Source organism: Patagioenas fasciata, chromosome 9 (genome assembly GCF_037038585.1).
Source record: "Patagioenas fasciata isolate bPatFas1 chromosome 9, bPatFas1.hap1, whole genome shotgun sequence".
NCBI classification, from domain to species: Eukaryota; Metazoa; Chordata; class Aves; order Columbiformes; family Columbidae; genus Patagioenas; species Patagioenas fasciata.
In genome coordinates, this window is record NC_092528.1 from 7,173,121 (window position 1) to 7,185,150 (window position 12,030).

General features: G+C 44.6%; 1 protein-coding gene across 3 annotated transcripts in view; it reads left to right on the forward strand.

Moving 5' to 3' along the window:
- The window catches only part of LOC136104959 (serine/threonine-protein phosphatase 2A regulatory subunit B'' subunit alpha), a 56,057-nt gene extending 45,966 nt beyond the window's left edge, over window positions 1-10,091 (forward strand). For 2 of the 3 annotated variants that reach the window (XM_065844357.2, XM_065844356.2), the window contains exons 12-14: window positions 273-391; window positions 1,959-2,065; window positions 5,959-6,370. In XM_065844357.2, the coding sequence (XP_065700429.1) occupies window positions 273-391; window positions 1,959-2,065; window positions 5,959-6,055 (323 nt within the window). In that variant the 3' untranslated portion in view covers window positions 6,056-6,370. Of the gene's footprint in view, window positions 1-272; window positions 392-1,958; window positions 2,066-5,958; window positions 6,371-7,466 lie in introns of those variants that run through there. The other variant, XM_071812387.1, reaches the window with a different exon arrangement.
- The last annotated feature ends 1,939 nt before the right edge of the window (window positions 10,092-12,030 follow it).

Sequence of the window (12,030 nt, forward strand, 5' to 3'; positions counted from 1 at the left end):
GGATGTGCTGACAGTCTAGATTATGAAACTGAACCATCCCCGTTCACATTCTTTCATACTTTGTGTGAATGTGAAAGATCTCAATGTGTGAGGTGTAGGCCTAAGAAATGCACCCATTTATTGAATAATGTTAAAATCCTTGACTGTCTTGGGAAGAAATTTTGTAATATTGTAGCATACTGATGTTGTGATTAAAACTTTGGTAAGACTGGCAAGGAACAGGTCCAGTGTTTCACTGAAAACTCAGCACAACACTGTGGGTTTTTCTGCAGGAAGAGTAACCCTACGAGACCTGAAGAGGTGCAGAATGGCTCATGTATTCTTCAACACCTTCTTTAATTTAGAGAAATATCTGGACAATGAACAGAGGGATCCCTTTGCAGTGCAAAAGGTATAAATCACCTTTATTTCTAAATACAGGCCTTCTCAAATCCATCTTTGGAATGCAACTGGATACAGGGAAAATCCAACTGAATATAATAAAATCTTTTTCACAAGTAGGATGGTCAAACACTTGAACTGGTTGTGCAGCTTCTCTTCTTGGAGGTTTTAGAGATGTGACTGGACAAAGCCTTGAGCCCCCAGGTCTGAGCTCATAGCGAACCCTGATCTGAGCAGAGGCTGGGACTAGAGACCTCCCGGGTCTCTTCCAGCACAAATTGTACTGCTGTTCCATGATTCGCTTGCCATCACTGATTCTATGACACCAGCACTAGCAGAGAGTAAGCGGAGCCTGCTGAGCTGAACTGATTCAGCAGGCTGAAAGAGACAGGCTCAGCTGCAAGAGGAGTTTAGAGAGGAGCTGAGACATTCAAAACTTCAAATCCCGTTTGTCTCTTCCTGTCTCCTACATGGCTGCAGTCATAAAGAAGTAGGCTACATGTGAAGATTTATTGAACATCTGGGTTGGAGTCTCATCCTTATAACAGCACTAGCAATTTTCCCACAGCCTAACCAGAACCAAAGTGATGGCCCTTCTTTACATCACGGGCTGAGGCAGATGAGGTGCCGACTCCATGATCAGCCCACACATGCGGCAGATGAGATGGAAGGTTTGGATGCTGCTGATTGTGCCTGGTTATCAGCCTGGCTGCACTGTCGTTTGCCAGCCTCTCTTCCCAGGCAGAGGAAGTGCGGGAGGAGATTGTAGCTTTTGTGTTGCGTAGCTGCTGCTCACCACTAACTGTGGGATGTTCAGAGACTTGAGTTTTGTCAGCTGTTGGTGCAAGGGCCCTCTGGCTCCCCTTGCATATCCAGTGAAACCAGATGTGCCTACAGCTTAAAGACTTATCTCCAGAAGCCTCTTATCTGGTCACAGTAAAGTGATGGGGATGCCAAAACCAACTCTGGTTCCCTCCCAGCTGTTCCCACATAACTTGTAAGAGGAACTTTGTGGTTCCTTGATTCACGGCTTAAATATATCCTGATCCAGAAACACCCTACTTTGGTTTGTTTGTTTAAACTGGATCATTGTAAGAGTGGTCAAGTGGGGTCAGAGGGGAGCTTATTTTCCCTGTCTTACAGTAAATGGCAGAGGTCCAACTATTTATAAGGATGTTATTCTGTAACCTCTCAAACTGAGCGAATAATTCCTCAAAAGATAAGTTACAATTACATTTAATTAGTGATTTTAAATCACTAAGTTCTTTAACCAATCACGAAGTGCACAGATGCAGGGCTTGCTGAGCAAGAGCAAAGAAAATGTGCAGTTATTAATGTTCAGCATTTCTGAAATGAAGCAGGCTCAGCTTGTTGGCAGCTCAGGTCACACACTGAGCTTTATAGACCAAGGGATGTATTATTTTCGGAGTCATTTACGTGCAGATGTTAAAATAGTTTATGCTAATTGTGAATCTTTCAGTTAAGGCAAGTTCTGACTAGCTGTTTGTATACAGTTTCTTTGTAAACAGCTATGGAGAGGTAGGGACATAGTGTACCTGACTGTCTGATCTCTTCAGGACATTGAAAACGACGGCCCCGAGCCCTCGGACTGGGACAGATATGCTGCTGAGGAGTATGAGATCCTTGTGGCTGAGGAGTCTGGGAACGAGCAGTTACAAGAAGGGTAAGCGCAGGCGTTGCCCTTCCCTGGGGAACACGATTTGGTTTACTAGGAGTGTGTGGATGCCACTTTTAACAAAGACAGTGGACTTATCATTTGGGTTCAACACTGGAGCATGTAAAGCCTGAACCAGTTGCTCTAGAAGGCAGCGCTGGTGTGTTTGTCACAATGGGCTGCTTTGTGGGCAGCCCTTTGAGTCAGCTACACACACTGCAGCAATGGAGATAGCTGGGGAAAAGAACAAAGCCTTTTTCTTTTGGAAACCATACAAAAAAAGATATCAAATGACTTTTGCAGGTCTTGGCCATATATTGATCGTGTCACACTACCACAGACTAGAAGCTGTAGCTCCCGTACATTTATCATACTTAGTGGAGACCTTGTTCAAATAATTTTACTTTATGCCTGTTAGTCCGTGCTCTTCATAAGCCGTGTTTCACTGCTTTCATTCATTTACCAAGTTTGTTCAGACTTTTTCTTTATAACACTACTGGTTTCTGCAATACCTATGCTCAGTTTTGCAGCCTTCTATAAAATCATGGACAGACAGTCCAGCTATCCTTAGAGTCGACGAATTTAGACAGAGCAGTTACTCCAGAACCTCTCTGTGTGCCAGGGCTTCCTGCAGAGGCTCCTAATGGAGACTCAGTATAATTATCTTTTAAATTTGTGTGTATAGCACTATCTTCTTGAGAATATTTCTCTAGCACTCTCCAGGTTAATATAACCAACATCTGAATGCTTACCCCAGTTTAATCTTGCATGATTCAGGATTTTATCTGTTCTCAAACAGTATTTGTAGAGCCATTAAAGTAAGAGTACTGAGAAGATTGCATAATTTTCAAAACTTCCCACACTGGAAATTGCTTGGGATAACATTAGCACCTACTAATTAGCCACAGAGATTTGCAAAGCTATTGAGAGCTGCGATTCCTTCCCTCCCTGTGATGTGCATCCAAACAGCAACCGGCTGTTCCCTCGTCTCCTTTGAGCTGCCTTGCCTTTTTGTGGCCTTCACAATGGAAGATGAGGTAACACGGGATGGAAGATAAAGCTGCTGTTTCCCTGCAGCTGCTTTGCAACACCTGTGTCCTCAGCACAGAAAAGGAATAGGAGTCTGGCATAAAAGCTTTGCAGGCCCGTGAATCCCCCAGCTCACCAAAACTGGAGGAAAAGTGGCAGGTGATGTCATATTTTTGAAGTCCGTCTGAACCCAGCCCTGTGTCTTCCTGTAAGAGCATGTCGGCAACCTTGCTGCTTGCTTTTAAGAGCCCCTGAAAAGCCCTGTAGTCATGGCAGCAGGATTAGATCTCATTTGTGGAGCATAGCAACAGAACACGCAGGAAAAAAGGAAGCAAAAAAGAAAAACAAAGAGCTGGATGCCCAGACAAACTTGCCAGAAACAGGCATTGAGTTTTTGCACATACATTATTTCTGCTGTGCTTTGAGGATGACAGAAACGAGGAGCCGGGGACAAAACCAAGACAATTTATGAGCTCTATGAGGTGAAGATTTTTGGTTAAGTGAGCTGGCAGAATCTTCGGTCTGGTATTTGTCTTATTAATACATTTGAAAATAACCATCCTTGAGCAATCACAGATGAATCGTGTGTACCACGTTTGTGACTTGGCCCTCCCCATAGCTTCTCTGGATGGATCGGTTCTAAAACCAGGCTGTGTCTGGCTGGCTGCAGGCTTGCCATGGAGAGCACTGCTCCTTGGACATCATGGGTACTCACAGTGGCTTCAGGGATCCTGTGACTATTCAGAGCTACGATCACCAAAAATAAGAGAAAGGTGTCGTCTTGCTCAAGACAACAATGAAGCATCACGTTCGCTGGAAGCTTAAGCTGATCTGAACACTTCAGCCATGCTCTCTGCTTCATACATCTGTGTATGGGATTCAATGAAGACAGTCTGTTCCCTGCTGAACGTATACACACACTGTTGTTTGAAGGTAGAACCAACAGCCACAAGCTCTTAGTGCAGATAGAAGCAGTGGCTTTGCAGCAATCCTTTCTCGCAGTCCAGGCTCTGGCCTGCCTGGCAGAAGTTGGGCACCGCTTTGTCCACTGTTCCAGAAAGCAGTTTCAGCCAGTGATGTGCATGGAAGCCACAACTGCCTTCATGGAAAGAGACAAAATATGTGCTTTCCAGCAGGAATGACAAAGAATTCCCTAGAATAATTTGCCTTTGAACAAGCCAGAGTTGCCACCCTTGAGTCTTGAGGAATAGGTGTTTAAGCTACATGAGCCCATACGTGTATTTATGGGACTGGGAAGTTTTGAAACTGCCCTGGAAGGAGAGAAGGTGATTATCCTTAGTGCTAATCCTGTGGAAAAGCTGTCCCTTGGATGTTTCCCAGCCAAAAAGGCAGAGAGTGTTTTTTCCAAGATAAGAAAGGCAAGCACTGTTGAGCCTTAAGGAGCAAAAGAGGGAAATGGAAAATCATCTCACATGGGAAAGGACATGAGAAGCTTTAGTCCAGAAGCAAAAGGCACTGGAAAACAAATTATAACGGAGCCCTGAGTGCTGGTGAATGTGCAACATAAACAATGCAGGAAAGAGGTCACATTCCATGTATAGGGAAAAAAAAAGAAGAAAGGTAATTCAAATGGAAATAAAAAGTTTTCCTCTGCTGCATCATCTGAAATGAAGGAGACAATAGGGAAACTGAGGCACATAGAGCCACACACAGCCCCTGCCCAGCTGGGGAATGCTAGAAAGGCGGAGCTCCACAGGTTCCAGCAAGCGCCACTGCCCCAAAAAGTGGGTATATTGTGTTGGTTTTGGCAACCTTGAGTGCATGATCAGAGCAGTTATTGGTGTAGGATCCAGACCGTTGTTTTTCTTCTCCCGCTTATGCAAGGTTCCAGAAGGTGGCAGAATTACTCAGCAGGTGTTATCCTTTATGGAAGACAAGATGAAAATGTCTGGTGCTGTCTCCTTCACGTAGGGACAGAATCCCCTCCACAGCAGGTCATGCACACCGACAGGCTCCCAAGGATTTGCGTATGGGTTAGTAAAGGGAGAAACAGCACAAGCTGTGGTAGACAATTCTTGGTACCATCTGTGCTGGGGTATCAAAGGAGTTAACCTTGTGCAGCACACAAACTAGAGCTTCTCCTGTGCTTGCCATTGGAACACCTGCTGCAGCATTTCCTTCACAAGCAGCATTGCTTTTGGAAAAAAAAATGAATAATTTTAATTTGTTGGGAACCCTGAGAAGCTAACCTGCAGTGTGCTGAGACTGGAGGGAAAACATCCTAAAACCATCATTTCTCAGGAACAGGAATGGGGTGAGATGCCCAAAGTGATACCCTCTGCCGCAGAGCACAGAACCCAGTCAGCCCCAATAGTGCAGCTGGCTGGAGCTGAGAATTCCCATCCAAACCTTCCCAGGGCATCAATGCTGAGACCTGGATATTAAACTTCAAACCGAGAGGGAGAGGAACACGACAGCATGGCCACAATTGTTCTTCTGTGGATGTCAAAACATATCCTAAGCCAGGAGATGCTTTGGAAACCAGGTGTTTCTGAGCAAGTCTGAGCAAGCCAAATCTCTAGGGCTGGCCAACTTTATTCCTACACGGAACTATTAAGGCTACTGTGAGCTAACGACAGTTGTTATTGAAACTGGATTCACATTTTAGAATGCTGAACACCAGTGAAAAGTTGGTTTCGAACTTAGAAATGAGGACGGATGGGAGCACGAAGTCACGTCAGCTGTCAGAACACTGATTACTACAGCACTGTTTTCCGTGCCTTATAAATATCCTCCTCGAGGTTAACACCTTGCATGCTACTGTATTTTAATCAGCTGCCTTATTAGCCACTGAAATAACAAAAGCTGTCACCAAAATATGGCTTTTAAAGACATACCTTTTATCTTTGCAGATCGTTTGAAGAAGACTATGACACAGATGAAGTCTTATCTCCCTCTGAAACTGGAGACAAATCAGATAAACTAGTTATCTCAGATCTCTCAGCATAGAGAAATGGAAGACGTTTAATCGATCTCTTTCTAACTGGATAGCATTCAGTCCCGAGACACTTAGGGATTTTTCTTAAATCCGTCATTGGAGGAATTGTGCTTTATTTTGTACACTGTAACTCGAGAACTCTTTTTTTCTTCCTGTGTAATTGCAATAAGGCAATTTCTATAAAGAGGCTTTTTACAATGTGTTATTGTGCACACTTATTAAATACGGTGATTGCACCTTGTTTTGTTTATATATAAATTGTGGTATGTCCCCAGATGTGCAATAAATGCCAGCATCTAATGATTAACTGCAAGAACCGCATGCAACATCTACAGTGGTCGTTTTGGTTCGGTCCTGTGCCATTCTGCCCCCTTGCCTTTACAGCAGGAGTCACAAAAGAGCTGCCAAATTAATGTAAATGTACATCTAGAAATCCTTCCTGGAAACCAAGGCAACATGCCTGTGCATGGGCAGAGCAAAGTTCTCTTTTGCACTTTAAACCACAAGCTCTTACAGTTGATACTGGACATATTTTATTTGTATGAATCTGTGGACGTTTCCAGCACTAGGTGATGTAATGTTTCTCTGAGAATTTGAGACATAGTTAACATTTCTAGGTATTCTCCTGTGCATAACAAGCTCTTCCTCAGGCTAGTGTTTTGGCTCTGTAAAAGTATTTTCATGGATATTTGCAAAAAGAAAGACACATATGCTGTTCAGCTGCTGCGTTGAAACTGCTGTGTCTTGTGTGCCCCAGGTCTGTCCTTTCCCTGTGTTCTTCTCTTGTATCGCTCACCTGCAGCCTTCTCCAACAGACTGAGATGATGAAGAAAAACACCAACCCTAACTTAGTGTGCTGAATGTCTCTTACTAGAGGGATCCTTTAACTGGTAGAGGAATTAGCCTGTAATATTGCCAAAGGATTATTTTATACCCATGAAGTAGGCCCTAGTCTCAGAGAGGAAACTCTGCAACTAATGAATTCCTGCTTAAGTGCCAAATTAAGGTGACTTTCCCTGTAGAATCATGGCTGATGTCTCTGTTCCTCCTTGCCTGTGTTGCAGCACAGAGGTGATGATACCATGTTCTTACCAGTCCTTAATTTTATCCATCACATATACACCAACAGATTGGGTGCTTACCTTCTTCAGCTTGGGACAGGCTTCAGCTCTTGTATTTTATTTCAGCTACCGTAATTGTGCCCAAATGCATAACGCTTGGTTGGTGGGTATACACTGTATTTCCTCTTACCTCCTCACCTCACCAGTTAACAGATAACACATGTATACACATGCACACTGGTGCATTTTATACATCTAGATGCGAGCACAATGGAACATTAATCCCTAGATGATAATGCTAAACGTTAATAACCAAATAAGTAATTGGCTGGTCATTACAATGCAGCTTCCACTTTTCCAGGAGCCTTTGAAGCGTATCAGCTGCCTCCCGATGCCCAGGTGGGATGTACTGCTGCCCTGCTGAGGTTTGTAACTCTCCTCAGGATCCAAAGCTGAAAGAGAGGAAGTTTTCAGTTATACTGGGCTTGGAGATCCATTCTCTTTTTCTTGAACAAAGCTGCTCTTTTATCCGGATCCATACACACACACCAAGATCCTGGATTTGGTATTTGGGAAACTTCTGGATGCCCAGGTTCTTAGTGACATCACTGTGACCTGGCTTCAGCTGGGATAGAGTTAATTTTCTCTCCAATAGCTGCTATAGTGCTGTGTTTTGATCCCACTGCAAGGTAACTGCCATTCCATAAGAAAAGATGTAAGCAGGGAGCGCTAACCAGAGCAGAATAAGCCTTTTTGAATGGTACAGGCACACAGGAGCGGCTCTGTTCAACACCAGGCTGTTTGAATCGCTGCTCCATCATCACTGAAACCTTGAGAGGAAAAGCTTTAATGGGGATGATTCCACAAACGCCCCAATGCAGAAGAAACTACGAAACGACTGCAGAAATGAACAGAGGATGGATGTCGCACAACCACTGATGGTAACCAGCTCTGTCTGCTTTTTCCCTGAAGGAAGCCAGGTGAAGCAGTTCACCTCTTTTCCATGCTGTCTAGGTTCAGAGCGGTCTTAGCTTGATAAAATTTTGCATCTCTCTAAAGATTCCTCAAAGGAACAAGAAGAACCTGACCCCATTCTAGGCTGAAACCGAACCTCCGTGTTCCTTCGGCGCTGCTCACTTTTAACTCTGCAAGCGGCAGTACCGGAATGTCCAGTTTGCCAGTTTTGTAAAGCCTCATTCCGGAATAACGTAGTGATTGTCTCTTGAAGGTTTTAACCTGGGATGGCCCTAGTGCCTCCAAAAAACAAGCTTTCCTAGCACTGTGCAGAATAAGACAATAATTCAGGTTGGAAGGGCCCTCTATTCCAGCTCTTCACCCAAAGGCAGGCCGGCTTCAGAGTCAGAGCAAGTTTCTCAGGATCTCATCCAGCTGAGTATTGGAAAACCCCCACAGATGGTGATTGTGCAGCCTCTATTACATCGTCTCCTGGGAGCTGAGAGCAACATCCTTTTCCAGGAAGGATGTATATTCCCAGGAACACAGTGTTTTCCCACCAGGAGGGAGTCAGATGAAGGACTAATTCAGGCTTCCATCCCACACCACTCTGCCTGAGCTGGTGCCAGTGTCCCCAGCCTGCTAAAAATCACCGCTTACCTTTTCAGGTTTGGTTTTGATGAACTGAGGCAGACGCTGGTAGCTGCTCTGCTGAGTCTTTTGGCCCCCAAACCCATGGCTCTCTCTTTTCCAACCACAGGTTCACTGCTGCCGTGACGAAGCGAGTGATTCCAAACCCAATTTGTGCTTTCTAGTAGGTCAACACAACAAGACAATCACTGAGGAAAGAAAGAAACAAACAAGAAAACTTACAGCAAATGTTTGGAATATAAGGACACGCTCCAGGAGCCACCGCTAGCATGGTATCAGTGCAAAACTTTCAGTAATCAATATTATTTACTGCAGGAGTAGAAATCCATTCTTTCTCACTAACGCATTTGCAAATAGCCATAATTCAGCAGGCACAGATGAAGGTATTTTGCACCCCATTCATGACTTAGCCCCATCTGCAGCTTCTCTGGATGGAAGACTTGTAAATCCGCAGTTTGTAAGCAAGGTAAAGTGGGGAACTCCTCTCCAGGTCCTTGGCTTTTCCTTCCGGGACGCTCAGACCGCAAGAAGACAAGGCTGGTTGTGAACAGGGACGCAGAACGTGCTGAGCAGCAGCACAGCCCGTGTCAGGGCCCAGCGAGCTCCCGAGAACGAGGCAGAAACCGTGCTCGAGTCCCCTTGGCTCTGACACGGCCAGCGCCGCTTTAGCTGTTACAGACCTTTGAGGACAGATCACACATTTTCCATTGTAAACCACAAGTATTTTATGAGCTGGATTCCTTTTCCTTAGGAGTAGTCAGAAAAGTGAGTAAAATTCAGTTTTGCCTGATTTAAAAAACCCCACATTTGTTTATTTATTCTGCCTAGTCTGCTTTTGTCTAGCAAAATGAAGTCCTATGTCCTTACAAAAGCCTTGCTTTTTATTTTTATATTCACAAATATTCTCGCTCTACCGTACTAAGATTGGAGGACACTCCTCAGTACAACCACTGCTGAAATGGTACTAGCTGGATTTTTTTTCTCCGTAACAATTGCTACATGAGTTGATGTCAGCAAAAGCCAGGCCCTGCCACAGCTTCAGCCCGTCTGCCACCGCGCGGCACTGTTGCAAAACCGGCACGGACAGCAAAACCCCAAATTCCCGGCAGCCTCGGCTTTACAGAAACCATTGTGGAAAACCTTCCCGCTCCCCAAACAGGGGTTTCGGACAGCGGACTCGAGCTGCTTTGCCCAAGGTACCCATCTTAGTTTCTGAAACAAATACGCCTGAAAGGCCAAACAAAGAGGTCACTGAGGTGTCATGTTAAGCGTTTTTAGAGTACGGCGCTTCTAAATCACAATATCTGAGGTCTATGCAATCAAAACTGAACCTCAATAAAGAGCATGAGCTACTCTAATAAAAACACGTATGCAGCGCTTACCCTTTTGTTCTCATTTTATCACTGGGTGGTGGGTTTAGAAATTGAGTATTTAACAATAAAGGTTCTTATAATTTGTAAAAAGAGTTTGGAGACATTTTGTGCTGGCATGGTTTTATCTTTGTATTTTTACTTCCTATTTTCCTTTTTTTTTTTTTTTTTTGGCAAAAAAAGGACTTTTGAAGTGAGGTCAAACCCGTCTCGAAGCTGTGAGGTAGAGTTATTGTTCCCTTCATCTCCAGCTGTCCCAAAGTCGCTTTCCTTGCTGCGGCTGAGCTCGTGCTGCCCGGTGCCAGCCAAGGCCAAACCCCAGGCTTGCTCCTCACAAATCCTGGGGCGAACAAGCAACCCGACCACTTCCCTTCCTCACAGCTCCATCCCCGGCGCCGAGCACTAGCCCTGTGCTGACCTACCAAAATGCCAAGCTCCCCTATTTTAACCTGTCCTGAAAATAGAGACATCTTCTGGATCTTCTGCAAGTGGAAGGAAGGGAGAAAAAAGGATTTTTTTTAAAAAACAGTAATGCTATTTATGATTTTGTTATATGCAAAGGCTCAAGCAGAATCCCTGCATTACCATTATTGCTTCATCTGTGAGACGGACAGGTGCCGAAATCTGGATATATCGCAGTCACGGCTCTGGCTTGCTTTAAAATACCAGTGGCACTTATAGTTGAACAATTAAATAGTTAAGACCAAACGCGATGTGCTTGTGACGTTATCAGTACTACTTTAAATAGTGTGATTTACCCTTCAGAGTGACTTCAGCAGCCGTGCCACATCCTTGGAATGATTCTAACACGCAAACCTGCTCATGTGTGTGGTTTCACTTCAGATAGTCAGCAATCAGAATTGCAAAATGCCTGGGGGTGTGTGCTGCTGGCTTTTATTCTGCATCACGCCAGAACTTTTGCACATTTCACGGGCCACAGCTGTATGATCTTCGTCTTCAAAGTCCATCAAGGTTTCACTACACGAGCAGCTCCTCACAATGCCAAGGCCCTGGCTTTTCAGGTTGTATTTCAGATTCTGGTAAATTGGAACTTGACAGGTTTTTTCTGACAATACAAAATGTTACGGTGCTTGCAGGTGTATGGAGATCAACGCAATCCAAATGTTCCTTTGCAGTTCTGGTTCCCTGTCCCTCCTCCCTCTGAGATTTTAATCCCAACTCATGATTTCCCTGATGTATGGTATGTGGAAAGAGCCTTTCCCCTCAAAATGGAGGTTTAGATGTCTTCCCTTTCTCCAAAGAGCTTCTTCTGCATGTGCAGATTTAGGTGGTCAGAAGCTCTAGACTAATTCTGTACTGCTCCCCATGATCAGAGTCCAGCCCTTCCCGAAGAAGCTCTGCTCTTTGCAGCACGTTTTCCGGCAGGAACGCTCCCACAGCAAACGGGTGATGAGCTACTGCTTTTTCTTTCCAACGCAGCTCTAGAAATCGCAAGACTTTCTTAAAGTTTGGAAGCCAGTTGCTGTTTCCAACAGGATTGGGAAGAAAGCTCAAATACCATACATTTCCTACAGGATCCACAGGAGAAACACTGGGTCGGTGGCTGGTGGGGAACACCCGGGCTGAGCTGGAGCCCCACGGATCCTCGCGCTGCCTTGGACCCGGTTTGCACTCCACTCTTTGAGCACAACCAACACTGAAGCTCCCAGAACGCTGCTATAATACGGAAACTCATCTTTTTAAACGAGAACCACTGCAATTATTTTCAGCACCGTTACGATCCTTTCCATTGCTCAGCTTATTCAAGAACAACTAGCCAGGAGGTTAAGGAAACCAAACCAAGCCAACACTAATTTAAACAATTACAGCATTAGTCATCAACGGACTGAGTAGTATTTAGACAATAAGTGCAACATATGCCACACTGATGCCCTTAGCAGTTGCAAAATAGAATTAGAAAACTAACATTTATTAAATCAATTTGAATTT